The 16,169-nt window shown below is 70.1% G+C and overlaps 2 protein-coding genes across 2 annotated transcripts; both read right to left on the reverse strand.

Annotated features, from left to right (window-relative positions):
* Positions 1-2,412: 2,412 nt before the first annotated feature.
* On the reverse strand, positions 2,413-7,918 carry PYROXD2 (pyridine nucleotide-disulphide oxidoreductase domain 2). The gene is made up of 16 exons (XM_059730284.1): positions 7,388-7,918; positions 7,204-7,223; positions 6,898-6,991; positions 6,737-6,810; positions 6,354-6,500; positions 6,063-6,216; positions 5,882-5,943; positions 5,667-5,764; positions 5,126-5,267; positions 4,694-4,828; positions 4,474-4,546; positions 4,202-4,358; positions 3,899-4,053; positions 3,715-3,821; positions 3,200-3,320; positions 2,413-2,854 (listed from the first exon to the last, which is right to left on the reverse strand). The coding sequence occupies exons 1-16, from the start codon at positions 7,812-7,814 to the stop codon at positions 2,784-2,786; spliced, it is 2,037 nt and encodes a 678-aa protein (XP_059586267.1). The 5' UTR covers positions 7,815-7,918; the 3' UTR covers positions 2,413-2,783.
* An 87-nt stretch (positions 7,919-8,005) lies between these two features.
* Positions 8,006-15,962, reverse strand: HPS1 (HPS1 biogenesis of lysosomal organelles complex 3 subunit 1). The gene is made up of 17 exons (XM_059730283.1): positions 15,516-15,962; positions 15,295-15,437; positions 14,342-14,450; positions 13,884-14,044; positions 13,706-13,808; positions 13,531-13,626; positions 13,326-13,401; positions 13,097-13,164; positions 12,000-12,167; positions 11,751-11,930; positions 10,499-10,566; positions 10,242-10,367; positions 9,916-9,984; positions 9,337-9,478; positions 9,034-9,147; positions 8,821-8,903; positions 8,006-8,393 (listed from the first exon to the last, which is right to left on the reverse strand). The coding sequence occupies exons 1-17, from the start codon at positions 15,795-15,797 to the stop codon at positions 8,231-8,233; spliced, it is 2,151 nt and encodes a 716-aa protein (XP_059586266.1). The 5' UTR covers positions 15,798-15,962; the 3' UTR covers positions 8,006-8,230.
* Positions 15,963-16,169: the final 207 nt, after the last annotated feature.

Genomic DNA, 16,169 nt, shown 5'->3' on the forward strand with positions numbered 1-16,169 from the left:
AAGGGCTGCTGCTGGGCCGGGGGCAGGCCAGGACCGCGCTGCGGCCGGGGGCTGTTTGTTCGGGGCCGAGCAGCAGGTTCCTGCCGGGACGAGCCAGGAACAACACGGCCTGGAATAGCTCCGACGCGCCCTGCCCCGAGCCCGCGGCGCCTGCACCTGCGCAGCCTCCCGGGGACCCCCAGCCCCTGCCTTGCCCCAGGGCCCCTGTTCCCGGCTGTGCTCCTGCTGCTTTCCCAGCCCTGGCAGGGCCTGGACCCCCGTGCCCACAGCGCCCGGAGCAGCCCCATGCCAGTGCCGCCCCACGTCCAGCAAGAGCCCGGTGCCTGGCCCCCGACCCCCACCCAAAGCCGTCCAGCGACCCCCAGCTGGCACAACCGGCCTGCCGGCTCCTGCTCTGAATGCAACACCTGCCCAGACCGGGGGCAGCTTGGCCAGGGCAATGGCACCCTGAAGATGCCCCGGGCTTGGGGGCTAGAGCCGGGGGTGGGGCAGGTGCTCAGACATCTGGGGTCTACCCCGGCCCCAGGGCAGGATGGGGAGCGCTGGGGAAGGAAGCCCCTGGCACCGAGGCGGGCACCGGGCCAGCGCCGTGGGAACCGGCACCTGCAGCTGGTGCTGGGGTGCCGGAGGGGCCACGGAGGCTGGCAGCCCGTGCCCTGGCCCCGCGCCCGGCCCGGCAGCTGCAGGGCTATTCTCAGTGCCGCCGGGCTATTCTCAGCACCACGGGGCTATTCTTAGCCGGTCAATATTGATGCAGCCAGCTCGGGGGCGGCCACGCCACGCGGAAGGGCTGGGGCTCGGGCCTGAATTGGGAGCGTTGTCCCGGGAGGAAGTGGGCACGGGAGGAAGCTCGGGCATTGCGACGGCTGGGCGGGCAGGGGTTGGCACAGGTCAGGGCCTGCTGTTTGCCGTGGGCTGTGGCCAGGGGCTGGGGAATGCCCCAGCATGGGGGCAGCCGGACCCTGGCCCAGAGCCGGAGGAACGGGGGGATGCAGAGCAGGGCGGCGGGGGTCTCTATCTCGGGGCAGGGCAGGACGGGGGTGCCAGCCGTGGCCGACGGGGATGCCCTGGCAGCGCCTGGGTGTGGTGGAGCCTGGCCCTCGCCCAGCACTGCGTCAGGCCAAGGTCAGGGAGGTGTCCGTGGGCTGTGGCTGCGTGCTGCCCTGCACCTGTGACCACAGGCGGGTGCAGACAGGAAGCCCCAGCATTCCTGGGGGGGCCGGGATCCCAGCCCGCCTCACGTGCCTTCCCGGCAGCCGGGCTCCTGCAGCCACGCACGGGGCACGGGGGGAACGTGGCTGGCTCCTGGCTCCGGTGCCCACTGGGCCGGGAGCCCGGGGGACAACACCTGGGCTGCTGTGAGCTCCAGGAAAGGGGGCCCGGCCTCACGTGGCCCCGAGCACGGGCTGCTGCAGACCCCGGCAAGGCGCTGCAGTCCCTGCAAGGAGCCGTGCCGGGGGAGAGGCAGGACGCGGGTGGGATACTCCGGGCAGAGGCTGCAGCGGGGTGATGGGCCCTGGGGACGCCCCGCTCCAGCCGCAGGCCCAGGCTCCAGCTGTGCAGCAGGGGCAGGGGTGGGGGCCCAGCACCCACCGCCTGCCCCAGCCCTGCCGGGGGGGGGCACAGGCCCCTGCAGCCGGCTCCATGGCACCACCTGGCGGCCGGCAGGGACCCGCGAGGCCTGGCTGCTGCAGCGGTGCCCGCTGGCCTGCAGCATCTCCCCTGCCCGCACCAGGCTCCCTGGCCCAGGCGCGTGCCCCAGCCTCAATCTGCCGCGTCTGGGCATGGGTGAGCAGCCCCTTCCCCGCGTTTGCTCGCCGCGCTGGTGGGGCGCAGGCGAGCTCCCCTCCCCGCATTGCTGCAACAGTGTGCGGGTCTGCCCCGGTGCAGCGGGACACCCTGGGCATGTCCCCTTCGTCTGCGCTCCGTGCAAAGCCCCGGCTTCGTTGCCCCAGCGCAGCACTTTGCATCGCCCCATGGCTCCCCGCTCCCCCCAGCCTCGTCCCCAGTGCCAGGCCCTAGGTTACCGCCAGCATCACAAAGACACGTCTAAGCCCTGCGGCGAGGGCACTGGTGCAAGCGTGGTGTGGGTGGAGGCTGGATAGCCCAGTGCTTGCACACACCGCTGGTGTCGCCCTGGGGGTAGCGCCTCCCCGAGCCCCCGCAGGCACGGCCGGACCAAACTGGATGGGGCCTGTCGCGCTGCCCGCGCCCGAGCAGCCGCACGGCCGTTTGTCCTGTTACTGCTAGACGCAGGGTGGGTGCCAGACCCCACAGCCGTTATCTCCAGCATCTTCATGGCCGTCTTTGGAGTGGCAGGGATGGGCAACCGTCTCATGGGAACGTGCCGCACGTGGGGGGCGTCTCCAAGTGGCAATGCACCTCCGGGTAAGAGAAGAGCAGGCACAAGGCTACTGAGCTCATCCACCTTTATTGCTACAGCCTGTGGTGCAGCACCAAGCGCGGAGCCCCGGCCACAGCTGCTAGCACGTGCCTGGGTGCACGCAGCCACGTGTGGGGGGGGTCCCCGTGGCAGCACGGTGAAGCCCCTGCCCATGCTGCCCTGACACGGGGGCTGCGGCAATTCCCTACACCCCCCTGCCCCAGGGGGACCAGGAAACCCGCAGCCCTCCCACAGTCCAGCTGCAGGACGGGGCCACGTTCCCTGGCTGCAGCTCTCCCCCCCGTCCGTCACAGCCCCTGGGCCACCCTGGTGTGGACAGGCAGGGGCCTGGTAGCACCGCTGCCCTGGGCATGGCCAGGACAGGGCCCGGGGGTCGTGGTCACTTCTGCTTGAAGTCCTCCAGGGCCACGCTGGCGGCGTTGCGGCCCGCGGCTCCCATCACCCCCCCTCCTGCAGCGAGAGCAGCGGGTGAGACGGGCACAGCTGCCTGCGCCGAGGCATGCCGCAGCTCCGGGCAGTGCAGAGCCCCTGCGACATGCCAGGCCTAGCCAAGGGTGCTGGGCTGCAATGTCGCAGGGCCCTGGGCACGTGGCTTCCTGCAGCCGGCAACGGGGGAGTGCCAGGCCGAGGTGGCCCAGAGCCAGCCCCATGCAGGGCTGCAGAGCCCAGGCGGCGCTGCAGGACCGCGTGTGCCCAGCCCCTCGCCTGGATGCAGGAGCAGGGCAGGGCCAGGCCACAGCCTGCCCAGAGCCTTGCACCCAGGCCCCCCCCAGCCCTCGGGGCCCGGCCGTGTACCGGGGTGAGCTCCACTGCCGCAGAGGTACAGGCCGGGGATGGGGGACCTGTAGCCTGCGTAGGCTGGCACCGGGCGGGCGAAGTACAGCTGGTCCAGAGACATCCCTCCATGGAAGATGTTCTGCGGACAACGGGCCGAGTCAGGCCCCGGCGCAGGGCGCTGGGCGCTGGGCACTGGGCACGGCTGCTGCACAGGGGCAGGTGGGGGCTGCATGGCCCCACAGAGCCCAGGGGCCCAGGCCAGCCTTGAAAGGGAGCCCCGGAGCAGCACGGGGGCAAGACCCTCCAGCCAGGACCCTGCGGGGTCGGTGCCAGTAGGAGCATTGGCACAGCCCAGCCCCAGCCCCATCCCCATCCCCATCCCGGGCTGCAGCAGCACCAGCGCCTCTGCGCAGAACAGGTCGCAGGGAACACCCTGAACTACCTGTGCAGCCACCTCCCGCCATAGCTCTGCGGCACGAGACCAGGCGTTTCCCTCCCGGGGTTTGCAAGCTGCTCTCACGTCCCCGACTCACCCCTCCGGGCAGCCCAAAGACCCTCTCCAGGTCCGGCGGTGTCAGCACGTCCCTGCCCACAACGGACGCCTTGAAGCCGGGGGCGTAATCCTCAACGCAGTCGAACACTGGGGGAGAGACGGACGCCGGCTCAGCGGGGAGGCCGTGGGCTGGGCCTCGGCAATCCCGCGGGCCCTGGCCTTACCCCTGTCGGCGTAGGCCTCGCGCTCCTGCTCGCCCCAGGGCCGGCCGCCGGCCAGCGTGTACGGCGTGTACTGGGTGAAGAGAGACACCACGTGGCAGCCCGGGGGGGCCAGCGAGGGGTCCAGCGCCGACGGGATGCAGAGCTCGATCATGGGGCTGGTGCAGGAGAGAGCGGTGCAGCCGTGCTGGCCCCCACGGCCAAGCCCCCCATACCCCCCAGCCACCTCCTCCCCTCCCTGCCATTCCCCTGCCCTCGGGCCTGCGACCAGCCATGGGCACCGGCAGCTCCAGCCCCCAGTCCTACCGGGCAGAGGGCTGCCCCTGGCTGGCGTCCTCAAAGGCCTGGTGGAGCAGAGCCACGTCCTCGCAGTTGAGGTGGATGGAGCACTGGTGATGGGGCAGCGGGCGCCCGTCGCGCGGGTTGGGCGCAGCCAGGAAGCTGGGCAGCCGGGCCACGGCCACTGCGGGCGTCAGGGGCTGGTGAGACGGAGATGCCAGCGCCGGAGCAGGGAGAGCGGTGCAGACCCTGGCCGCGGTCCCCTGGCCGCAGCCTCGAGCCCCCCGACAGCCGCCTACCGTTGATCTTGGTGACGGGGGAGCGCGTGTCCAGCTGGGCTACCTGCCGGACGAACGCCGCCGGCAACTGCTCCTGGGGGCAGAGTCCAGCTCAAGCTTGTGGGGCTGGAAAAGAGCTGGGGGCGGCCGCGGGGAGCGGAGCCGGGACTGGGCCCCCCGGGGAGCAGAGCCAGGGCCGGGAGCTGCCCGCCAGGTCTCAGCCGCCCACGAGGCGCCTCACCTGGGGCACGAGCTGCAGGAAGGTGTGCTGCGGGGAGGCGTTGGATAGCACCAGGCGGCTCCGCAGCTCTGTCCCGTCCCCCAGTGCCACGCCGCATGCCGCTCCATTGGTTCCCACCAGCACGCGGGCCACGGGCTGGGGGCACGGGGGGGTAGTACCGAGTGCTGGTGGCAGGGGGCATCTCTTGTGGCAGGGGCCTGTGCTCCCACCCTGGGGCAGAGTCCGGTGCCCTGGCCTGCCCTGCACAGGGGACCACCCTGCAGCCCCTTGACCTAGGCTCTGGTAAGTGGGTCCCACGGGGATGCTGTGGCCTCCATGCTCTATCCCAGCCCAGTGCCCCTCACCGCAGCGTCTGGGTGGGCAGGGGCCCAGTGGGGCTGCTCCACAGAGCCGAGCACACTGCTCCCGGCAGGGGCTGGGGGTTGCAAGCACCTTCTCGGTGAAGATGTGTGCACCGTGGGCAGCGGCCGCACAGGCGATGGCATTGGACAGCGCTCCCATGCCGCCGGCCACGTAGGCCCAGGCACCCTGCTGCCCCTGCAGCTCGCCCATCACGTGGTGCAGCAGCACGTACCTGGGCACAACGGGGACAGAGCTGACCGGGGCCGGAGGGGACAGCCAGCAGGTGCAGCAGGGCCCGTGGGGGGAAGGAGCGGGAGCTGCAGCACTGAGCGCCCAGCCCTTCAATAGCGATCCAGTACAAAGGGGGCCCCTTGCAGTTGGCCCAGCTCCGTTCACGCAGCCCAGGCAATGGTGTGAGCCCCGGAGCAGGCGCATTGCAGCCAGGGGGGCAGAAACCCAGCATGAAGGCGGGGTTTGCCGGTTTGGCATCATGCCTGTGGCAGGGACAAGACCCCCCAGGGCACTACCCAGGTCCCTCCAGTGACACGGGGGGCAGCAGGGCATCTCCGCACCCCAGGACTCCCCTCCGGCACCCCTGGCCCGTGTTGTCCCACGAGCCCCGGCCCCGTACCCGCTGCCCGGTGTGTGTGGACTGGCCATAGCGCCGATCACCGCATCGGTCGCCAGTGTTGCCTTCAAGGGCTCAGACTCGAACCACTGGTCCAGGACCTGGAGGGGGGAGCGCAGCTAAGTCGGAGAGCCTGGCGGGCAGGGGACCCCAGGCACAGCTGGCACGGGGCTGCATGCAGCCAGCTCCCAGCTCCGGTGCATGCCCGCGTCACTGACCTTGGAAATGGGGGCCGTGAGCACCTGGTAGGACTGGGGCAGCTGCTTTCCCAGCACCAGCCCTGGGGGAAGGAGACGGCCCTGAGATGGGGGGGTACGGGGGCGGCTGGCAGCCCTGGGCCCCAAGGAGGGGGGTCCCGCGGCTGGATGCAGCCACGGCCGCCGGTGTCCCCAGACTCACCAGCCCGCAGCAGGGGCCAGAGGCTGCACAGGGCATGGAGGCGCTGCCGGGGGGGGCCGTGGGTGAGCGCGGCGGGGTCCAGGGGGGGCGCGTCCAGCAGGGGGTCGATGGCCGACACCAAGCGGCTCATGAAGGCCTCGTAGCGCGGGAAGGCCTGGGACGGAGGCAGGGCGAGGGGGCGATGGACCCCGGCTCCCACGGGGGAGCCAGACAGCAAGACTCAGGCCCAGGTCTAGGTCTTGCCCTGCCCCGGGGAGGGGGGGGGAGGTCCCCGCCCCAGCGCTCCCCTACCTCGGCGTCCCGGGGGGAGAACTGGGCGATTTGGCGTTGTGTCTCCGCCACGTCGTGCCCCAGCAGGAGTGAGCGCGGGGGGGTCCGGGCCTCCAGCACGGGGGTGAAGGAGTAGGGGTCGCGGGGGTGCAGCCTCAGGCCGTGCCTCTGCAAGGGGTGGGCACCACGGCTGGGACCCGCGTCACCGCCCAGCAGGAGGGGGCAGGCGGGGGGCAGTGTGCGGGGCAGTGGGGGTCGTGGCTCTGGCTGCAAGCGGCTGTTGCGCCCCAGGATTGGGACCCCCGGGAATTATGGCCCCAGCTGAGGCGGTGCCAGGCTCTCACAGCCCAGCGGATGTAGGGGGGGAACCTGCTCGCCCCGAGAGCCGAGCCGAGCCGAGGCACCTGCAGCTCCAGGTCCTTGTAGATCTGCGGGCGCAGCAGGCTGAGCAGGTAGGAGGCTCGGGAGAACTTGAAGCCTGAAAGGTGAAGCCGGGGGTGGCGCAGGGGTCAGCGCTTGGCCCGGCCCCACCTGGGCTGGGGCAGCAGGGCAGAGCCGGGGGTACCTGGGATGATCTCCTCCGTGACTGCGGCACCCCCCAGCACGTGGCGACGCTCCAGCACGGCCGTCCGCACCCCCGACTTCTGCAGGTAGGCGGCCTGCCGGGCACCCCAGAGTCTCCCCTAGGACACCCCCAAGCCCTTGGCCCGCACCTGCGCGTGACACTCCCCTGCCCTGCAAGCGCCCTATGGAGACCCCCTGGGCTCTGTCCGCTGCAGCGCGGGGTCCCACAGTACTGCCCCAATGCCTCCCCCCTGCCAGGAACGACCCGGCTGCACCCGGGGCAGAGGCCTTGCAACTCGGTACTCACAGCAACCAGCCCGTTGTGCCCTGCAATGAGACGGGGGGGTGAGAGGAGCCCTGGGGCAGTTTTGCACCCCCTACCCGTACTGCCCCCAGTAGCTGGTGCCAGTCATGCCAGCAGGCGATGCCGTGCTGGGATCACACGTGGACTGGCTCCCGGAGCCCGTGGCACCGCGGTCCGGCCCCGCTACCTGCGCCGATCACCACGGCGTCGTACTCTGGCTGCAGCTGGGCCCGGGCCCCGGGATGCGCCAGGCGCTGGCTCGGCAGCCCCCAGGCAGTGCGGGCCGTGCCCAGCCTCCGGCCGAGCCCGGCTGCCATCTCTGCACCAGGCAGGGGCTGCGGCTGCAGGGCTGGACTTTGTCTCCTCATCAGCAGTTTGCACGAGGCGGTGCTTGGGCACGGATGGGTGGACGGCCGGATGCGGCCCCCAGCTGCTGGCGACGTCATGGGCCTGCGGCTCCAGGCACCGCCTGCCTTCCCCAGCACACGGAGCAAGTGGGCCGCGCGCAGGAGCCCCAGGGCTGGCGGGCGCATGGGAAAGCCTGACCCCGGGAAGGGATGCCCACCTCCAGGGAGGATGCCCTTGGGGCCGGGCCACCCAAATCCTGCTTCCATTCACCTGCCAGCACCTCGCTTACGGCTAAGGCAGGCGCTGCCCCAGGCTACAAGGGCTCAGGACGAAGGGGAGCAGAGTCCCAGCCCCCAGACGCAGGGGCTCTCTCCCACCCCTGGATCTTGCCCCCCAGCGGGTCCGGCAGGGCCCAAGCCCCGGCCCCGGGGAGCAGAAACCAGCTGGCACGTCACACTGACCAGTTGCAGCAGCTTTAATCAAGGCAGCGATGGACCCACCCAGCACAGCACCATCTCTGCCATCCCCAGCCATGCCAGGGCCTGGCAGCCCAGCCGGGGAGGTCTCCAGAGCTGGGGGCAGCGGAAGAGGCAGGGGGCACGGGCCAGATGCCGAGGGATCCCCCCGATCCGGGGACAGGCCCGTGGTGGGGCGTGGTGCCGCGGCAGCCGCAGGACCCGGCTCAGAGCAGCGGGATGCGGGAGGGCTCCCAGAGGCGCCGGGCCAGGTCGGCAGCCTGCTGGACCACCACGTCGGGGGGCAGGACGCCCAGGTGCAGCGTCAGCAGCTCGTAGCACTTCACCGCCTCGGCCTGCTGGTTCTTGCTGTAGTAGCGCAGCAGCTTCCTGGGGGAGGCCGCGTGGGTCAGGGAGAGGGGGCAGCCCCCCAGGTGGGCGCCAGAACCCCCTGCCCCCTTCCAGGGCTCTGCCTGGCCAGACCGAGATCAAGGAGAGCACGTGGTGTCTCCCCCCAGCCCTGCCTATGGTTTCCCGTCCCCCCTTCCCCAGTTAGACGGGGCCCCAGACACCTGGGTCCAAATCCCGGCTCTGTTGGGGGCTCCCGGCCGGCACTGGAGCAAGGGGGATGTAGCTTGCTCCCTGCCCCATGTCCTGCTCCCACTGCTGAGGCTGCTCCAGCCAGCGAGGCCCACGGGTCCCAGAGCCCCCATCCCCAGGAGGCGAGGGGTACCCCTCCAGTGGCTCCCCCCACCCCGGCCAGCCTGGCTCGCACTGGGACCAGGGACCTGGGGAGCAGGACAGGCCCTGGGCTCACCTGTAGTAGTCGCCCGTCAGCATCCCGATGGGAGCAGAGTCATCGGAGAGCACCGGGACCTCCATCACCTCCAGCTTGTAGCCCTGGCGGGGATGGGGCAGGGGTGAGGGGCAGGGCAGGAGGGCTGCGATGCCCCAGGCAGGGCTGGTCCTGGCCTTCCCTGTCCTGGCTGCCAGGAGCAAAGCGGTCCCCGGGGAAGCCCCTGCCACGTACCAGCTCGTTCTCGAACCAGAGGAAGTAGGAGCAGTAGTAGTCGCCGTCCCGCAGCACCAGCGTGGTGTAGCCCTTCTGCAGGTAGCGCCGTGCCAGCGCAATCAGGGACCAGACCTAGGGAGACGCAGCCGCTGGAGCCCACGGCGCAGAGCCCTGGAGCCCGCTGCGTTCCTGCCCCCGCCCAGACCTCTGCGCCGCTCCCCTGCCCTGCCCTGCCCCCAGCCCCAGCAAGGCTAGCGGAGCCCCACGAGGGTCCTTTGCCCCCTCCCCTGCCCTCACGGCTCCCAGCCCCCCACCCCGTACCTTGCTCTTGATGAAGGCGGGCAGCTCGCCCCGGCCCAGCTCCGAGGCAGCTTTCTCGGCCACGCCGAGCGAGGGGGCCACCATCTGCCCAGCCGCGCGGTCCACGTAGATGAAGTGCACCAGCCCGGGGAAGTCCTCCAGGTATGTGGGCCGGGTTAAGGATGCTCAAAGGCAATAGGCCCAAGGCAGGCGCGAGCTCCCTGCACCCCTCAGACCCTCCTGGCACTGAGAGCCCCACAGCCCCTTGGGGACAGCCCACAGGCCATTGGGGTCACCAGGCCGGGTCCATGTGGGGTCAAACACCAGCGGCTTGCCTTACCTTGAAGCTCAGCACCCACCAGTGGGAACCCCTGAGCCCGCTGCCCGCAGGCGTCTGCTGCTCGCTGCCAGCCCCAGCCCAGGCTCGGAGCCCGGGGGCTGCTCCACGGCCCTGGCACAGCCCAGCGAGCAGGCTCCGGGCGCCCAAGCTGGGCAGGCCCCCCAGAGCAGCCAGCTCCAGGCCCATGCACCTGGCTTCTCCCAACCCCACTGTGTCCTGGGGAGCTCCCTGCCCCTCCACACCTGCCAGCCCGGCTTGGATATGAGACCATGGTGATGTTGCGCCGGCTCTTTACCAGCAAGAAGTCCTTCCAGTCCAGCAACTTCTCCCTGCCGGGGAACACGCCGTAAGGGGGACAGGGATGTGCCTGCCCTGCTCTGCCAGGATGCCAGTGGGGCCAATGGATGCCCCTGCATGAAGGCCAGGCAGTGCTGCTCCCGGCTGCCTGGAGGGGATGGGGCCAACCCAGCTCCAGCCCCACGACGCAGACCCTGGCAGCGCACGCCACCGCAGCCCTGCGCAGGGAAGCAGCAGCCGCCACCTCCAGCCCCAGCACCGACCCCCTGCCCCTGCCCCATTCACTCACTGCAGCAGGCGCTGCGCCCGGTCCAGCAGGCCCTGCGGCAGGCCTGGGGCGGCCAGGGGGTTCAGGAAGAACTGGCGGTAGAGGGAGCAGAGCTGGTGCCGCACGCCCCCCAGCGCCTGCAGAAGCCTGGGAAGGAGGGAGGGACGGATCAGAGACCAGCAGAGCTGCGGCCGCAGCAGCCGCGCCGCACACGCAGGCTTGTGACCATCACGGGTCTCCGGGCCTGCAGGGCTCGCTGCTCCCCTCCCCATACTCACTCCTGGGAGCTGGCGGGCTCGTGGCGAGAGAAGGCTTTGCTCTTGAACTCCAGCCAGGCGTTCTGCAGCTAGAGGGGACAGATGGGCGGACAAGCAGATCAGAGTCCAGTATTGCAGAGTCCCAGAGCCGCGGGGCGGGCAGGGAGCTGTGAGGTCATGTCCAGGCCAAGCCCTGCATGAGGCAGGATCAGCCCCGTCCAAACCCGCCCAGACCAACCCAGCATCTAAACTCTTATAAAACTACCATCAGCCCTGACAACAGGCATCACACCTGAACCTGCCACGGGGAGAGCAGGGGACCGTGGCCACCAACGTCCTGCTTCTATGAAATGCCAACATACACTCAGGTCCATCCCGGTAGAGGGCATGCCCCCTGCTAGAGGAAGGCAAACCCTGCCAGCCCACACCCATCTGACCAGGGGGTAAAATTCCTTCCTGACCCCAAATATAGTGTTGGTCAGCAGAGGGGCAAGACCCTCCAGCCAGGACCCTGCGGGGTTGGTGCCAGCAGGAGCATTGGCACAGCACAGCCCCAGCCCCAGCCTGCGCTGCAGCAGCACCAGCGCCTCGGGGGAGGCTTAACACCGCCCCCCACCTGGTGCAGAAAGAGAGGGGGGCAAACAGCACAGCAGACCACAGGCATTGCTGCACCTGGATCACCCCACCCAGCACTTGTCCAGCCTCTCCTGACACCTCCATGATGAAAGTGCCCCCTTCCCTGGTGTCTCTCCCGTGGCTTCCCCGCTCTGACGGCAAAGAAGTTTGTCTGGATTTCCAAACTAAACTCACTTTTGCTGCCACTTCAAGCCATTGGTTCACGTCCTCCGCTCTGCGGTGCCAGGCCCCTGCCCCCAGCCTCTCACCCCAGGCAGTCCTCGCCCCTCATGCCCACCCCCCCAGCACTAAATGAAACGGGCAGCCTGGCAGTTTACAACGCACACCAGGCAATTCTTTTCCCCCTAGCGTGGCATTAAAATGTGGGGCTCGTGGCCCCCAGAGGTGGGGGGGAGCTGAGAGCTCAGCCAGATTCACAAGGGAGTGGACACATGCTGGGAAGGAAGGGGCAGCAGTCACTATTGGGTGTGGGAATGAATCAGAAGGTCCCAGACCTGAAATGCTGGAGGCTGCAGGGGAGAGAGGAGCAGGGAAAACCCTGCTTGGCCCCAGTCGCGAGATGGACCTGGGTCTCACCCAGCACAGGGCAGCTCTGCCCGGACCCGGGGCATTGCCCATCCCTGCCCTGGCCCCTCACCTGGGTGCCCGGCCCACCCAGCTTCTTCACGAACTTGTCCATGCGATGCCGCAGGTCGCCCAGGAGCGGGTGGGACCGGGGGCTGGGCACCACATCTGGCCCTTCCCGCAGCTTCTTCTCCAGCACCAGGAGCCCATCCAGCAGCTGGGACATGGTCAGGGCGACGGGCGTGCTGGGGCCCTGCGGGGGACAGCGGGGGACTCAGTGTGTGCCAGCGAGAACAGAGACCCGGCCCTGGCGATGACTCACCTTGGCCAGCAGCACGAGGCAGATGCCAGGCCAGAGCAGTAGGCAGTGCATGGTGTGGGGCAGCATGGGGCAGTAGCCCTCCCGCAGGTTGGTGTCCAGGAAGATCCTCCGGGGGTTGGTGGCGTCGGGCATGGGGGGTGCCAGGGCCTGGAGCGAGTCCTCTGCCATCTGCAGGGGGAGAGAAGGGCCTGGGTGAGAGCTGCATATACAGGAGACTCCCCAGCCCATGTCACATTCGGCTGCCCTTGACCCTTGGGGACAGACCCGCACACAGCTGGTTTGATGGGCAGCTGGAACCTGGGCCCTGAAGCAGCCACAGCACAGGGCCTCACAACCTCTGTCGGCTGCCCCTTCCCCTGCTCGGGGCTCCACGTGTCAGGGGGTTTAATCCTCCCCCAGAGGCACTGGTGCCGCTGCAGTGCAGGCTGGGGCTGGGCTGTGCCAATGCTCCTGCTGGCACCCACCCCGCAGGGTCCTGGCCCCGCGCTCAGGCTCAGCCTGATGCTGCACTGGTGCAGGAAAGGATTTCCTCCCTGCTCAGACTGGTTGCACTGGGAGGTTTTGCCTTCCTTTGCAGCAGGGGCATGGCCTGGGCCTGGGCTCTCTGCAGCGCCCGTGACCCCCTTGGCAGCAGCAGGACATTGGCAGCTGCGGCCCCCCTGCTTCCACGGGGGCAGGGGCGACTGTCGTGTGGCTCTGAGGTCACACATGGAGTTTGTCTGGGCTGGTATGGACGGGGCTGATCCTGCCTCAGGCCAGGGCTGGACTAGCTGTGACCCCACAGCTCCCCACCAGCCCCGCGGCGCTGGGAGTCTGTGCCCACTGCTCTCCAGGGCTCTTGCTGGGGCGGGGCTCTGCAGCTGCAAGGATATTTGCAGGAGCAGGCGGTGTCCATGGGGTGGAAGGTGGCTGAAGATTAGGAGGGAGTGGTGGGGGTCCAAGGAACATCCTGAAGGGGTGGAAGGAGATCTGGGGAAGGGGAGGTCAGAAAGGGGAACCTGGACAGCTGCTGGGGGGCCGAGGGTGGGGTGGGTGCAGGCCCCCGACACGTCCCAAGGCAGCGTGTGGGGGCTCAACATAGCAGGAGCCAAACTCACCTGGACGTCCGCAGCATCTGCCTCCGCAGAGCTCGGCAGCTCGATGCTCTCTGACCAGCTCTCGCTTCCTGCAGGCGACAGAGCAAAGGGGCGGCAGCTGCAGCCAGGACAGCTCCGCCAGGCCCTGGGGGAAGGGGCAACATAGGGTGGGGCTCCGCTACATGCGGAGACTTGGCTCCGAGCCCCAAACCCAGGGCTCCCCCAGCCCGTGCTGCTGCTCAGGGCTTACCTGAGCTGCAGCCGCCAGGCGAGGGCTGGGGTGTGTAGAACTCCTCGGCCGTGGAGAGGTCATCGCCGTTGCCCTCCTGCAAAGGGGAGGCTGCCTGAGTGGGACCCGGTGCCCCAGGGGCACCATCCAGGCACCCCTGGGGTTGCAGGAGCTACGGCAGGACCCCCCCACATCCTGGGCTCTGGAGCCAGGTGGCTGCACACACCTGCTCCCCTGCCTTTGTCTCGGCGGCTCCAAGGCTCTGCACAGGGATGCTCTCGCTGCTCTTCGGCCTCGGGGGAGTCAGGCCCGCTGTTGCAGGCTGCAAAAAGAGCACGAGAGCAGCTCACAGGGAGCCAAGGCCAGACATTTGCCCCCCCGGCTGGGCCCAGGGCTGGTACCTGGGAGGCGGGCTCCTCCTCCCCGCTGTGGCTGGGGAACAGGTCCTGCACGATGAGGATGAGGGCCAGCAGGTCAGCCGGGCGGACGGAGCTGGCGTTGCGGCTGCGGGGAGACCACGCGTGTCAGAGCCGCGTGCGGGGACAAGGAGCGAGCCGGGCTCTGCCAGGCCAGGCTCACCTGGAGTAGAAGGCCAGCAGCTTGGTGTGCACCAGCAGAAAGGCGTGGGCCACCTCGGTGCCGCCGCGCTCCACGCAGCTGTTGATGTGCTGCACCACCTGGCGCTCCAGGACCTCGATGCACTGCTCGCACAGCTGCGGGTGGATCAGCCGCTCCACCGCCTGCGGGAGACGGCGTCAGACCCTGGAGACCCCAGTCCCCACGTGCCGGGGCTGCAACAGATGGGCTCCAGCCTTGGGGACCTCATCCCCAGCTGTGAGTGGCACGGACACTACATCACACCCCTTGCACGTGAGCCCCCTACCCATGGCACCCCGCCAAGCTGCGGGGTCATACCACCCCTGCCTGTGCTGTCACCAAGTGCCCCATGCCAGACCCCTGCTCTGGCGTGGCCATGGGGCGCACCGAGCTCTGCAGGCTTCCCTGTGCCATGCCCAGCCCTGTGCCCCAGCACGCACCTCCACAGCGAAGCTCTGTTCCTCGTCCCGCAGGCGGATGTAGGTCTGGAGCAGGCCCCGCAGCAGGGCCCACACGCGGCTGCGCTGCTCCGAGTCCGCCGGCCGCAGCCTGCGAGCGCAGCAGCAGTGAGCTGGAGCCGTGGGCTGGCGCTCCCACCCCCCGTGGCCCTGGGAGCACCTCGCTGCCCGCTGGGAGAGGAGGAATAGGCCCGGGGCCGTCTGGGCTGGACGGGTTACAGGACTGGGGCGAGAAGGGCTGATCCCACCCGCTCTGGGGCCAGCCGCAGCTCGAGTCGGTGATCTACCCCCAGCCTCTGGCCTGCTGAGCTGGCACAACCGTTTCTGTAGCCAAAGGGATGGCTGACCCGCAGACGTGGCTGCCCTGGACCCTTGGGGACAGACCCCCCCCACCACAGCGGGGTTGATGGGCAGGCGAGACCTGGGCCCTGAAGCAGCTGCAGGACGGGGCCTCACGACCTTGGCTGCTTGCTCCGTTCCCCCACTTGCTGCTCCATGTCTCAGCGGGTTTAACCTTCTCCCAGAGGTGCTGGGGATGGGGCTGGGCTGTGCCAGCGCTCCTGCTGGCACCGACCCCGGCGGGTCCTGGCTGGAGGGTCTTGCCCCCGCGCTCAGGCACTGGGGCAGGAAGGGATTTCTCCCCTGCTCAGACTGGTTTGCACTGGGAGGTTTCCCCTTCCCCTGCAGTGGATGAATGGCCTGGGCCTGGGACCTCTGCAGCGCCCGTGACCTGCCAGGACGATGGCAGCCACAGGCCCCCTGTATGCCGGGGGCGACGTGCGTGTGTTGGACACGGGGCTCGTCCGGGTTGGTTTGGACGGGGCCGATCCTCCCTCGGGCCGGGCTGGGGCCGGATGCGACCCCGCGGGTGTATAGCACTATGGCAGCGCCAGGCCCAGGAGTCGCCCCCGAGCCCTGCGCCGGCGCGCACTCACTCCTTGCGCAGCAGGTGGGAGTCGAGGGTGACCAGCCCGAAGTGCGCCTCGACCAGGCGCCGCAGCACGTACAGCGTCCTGCGCAGGTCGTCCTCGCCCTCCGCGCCGTCCCCGTTCACCGCGATGTACAGGCAGTCGCCGAACTGCACCGGGGGAGCCGGGGTCAGGCCGGGAGCTGCGGGGGCTCCCTGCGCCGCAGCCCCCGTCCCATCCCGCCGTACCATGTGCAGCACGTAGAGGTGGCGCCCGCCCTCGGCCGCGAAGCAGGTGTAGGTGTCGCCCAGGCGCTCCAGCAGCGCGGCGCAGGAGATGATGACGGGCGCCAGCAGCGTGTTGAGGCTGTCCTCGGCCGCCGGCGCGGGGCTGGGGGGACCCCCGCGGGGGCCTGCGGCCGCCTGGGCCGCCCCGGGGCCGTAGCGGAGGCGCAGGCTGCGGGCGAAGGCGTCGTCGGCCCAGTAGAAGAGCACCTCGGCCCCCGCGCTGGCCACCAGCACGCACCGCATCTCGGGGCGACTGGGGGGGCACGTACCCCCGCCGGCCGCGGCAGCTGCCTGGGGGGGCGGTGCAGGAGCGGCCCCGCCTGTGCCCCCCGCCCTGCCTCAGCTCCCCCGCGTGCGGGAGGAGTGGAGGGTCCTGCCTGTGCCCCCGCCCCGCCCCGCTTCCTGCCCCGCGCATGTGACGGCCCCACCCCCACACGTCACGCGCCCGGTCCCGCCCCGCCCCTTCGGGGGATGGCCCCGCCCCTTCGGGGGATGGCCCCGCGCGCGCCGGCTCCCGCTGTCCGCGCACGTGCGCGCCGGGACCCCGGCCCCGGCCCCGGCCCCGGGCGGGCGGCGCTGCGGGGCAGTGCGGGGCGGGCGCAGGCGCAGGCACGG

The sequence above is a fragment of the Alligator mississippiensis genome, chromosome 6 (genome assembly GCF_030867095.1).
Source record: "Alligator mississippiensis isolate rAllMis1 chromosome 6, rAllMis1, whole genome shotgun sequence".
NCBI classification, from domain to species: Eukaryota; Metazoa; Chordata; order Crocodylia; family Alligatoridae; genus Alligator; species Alligator mississippiensis.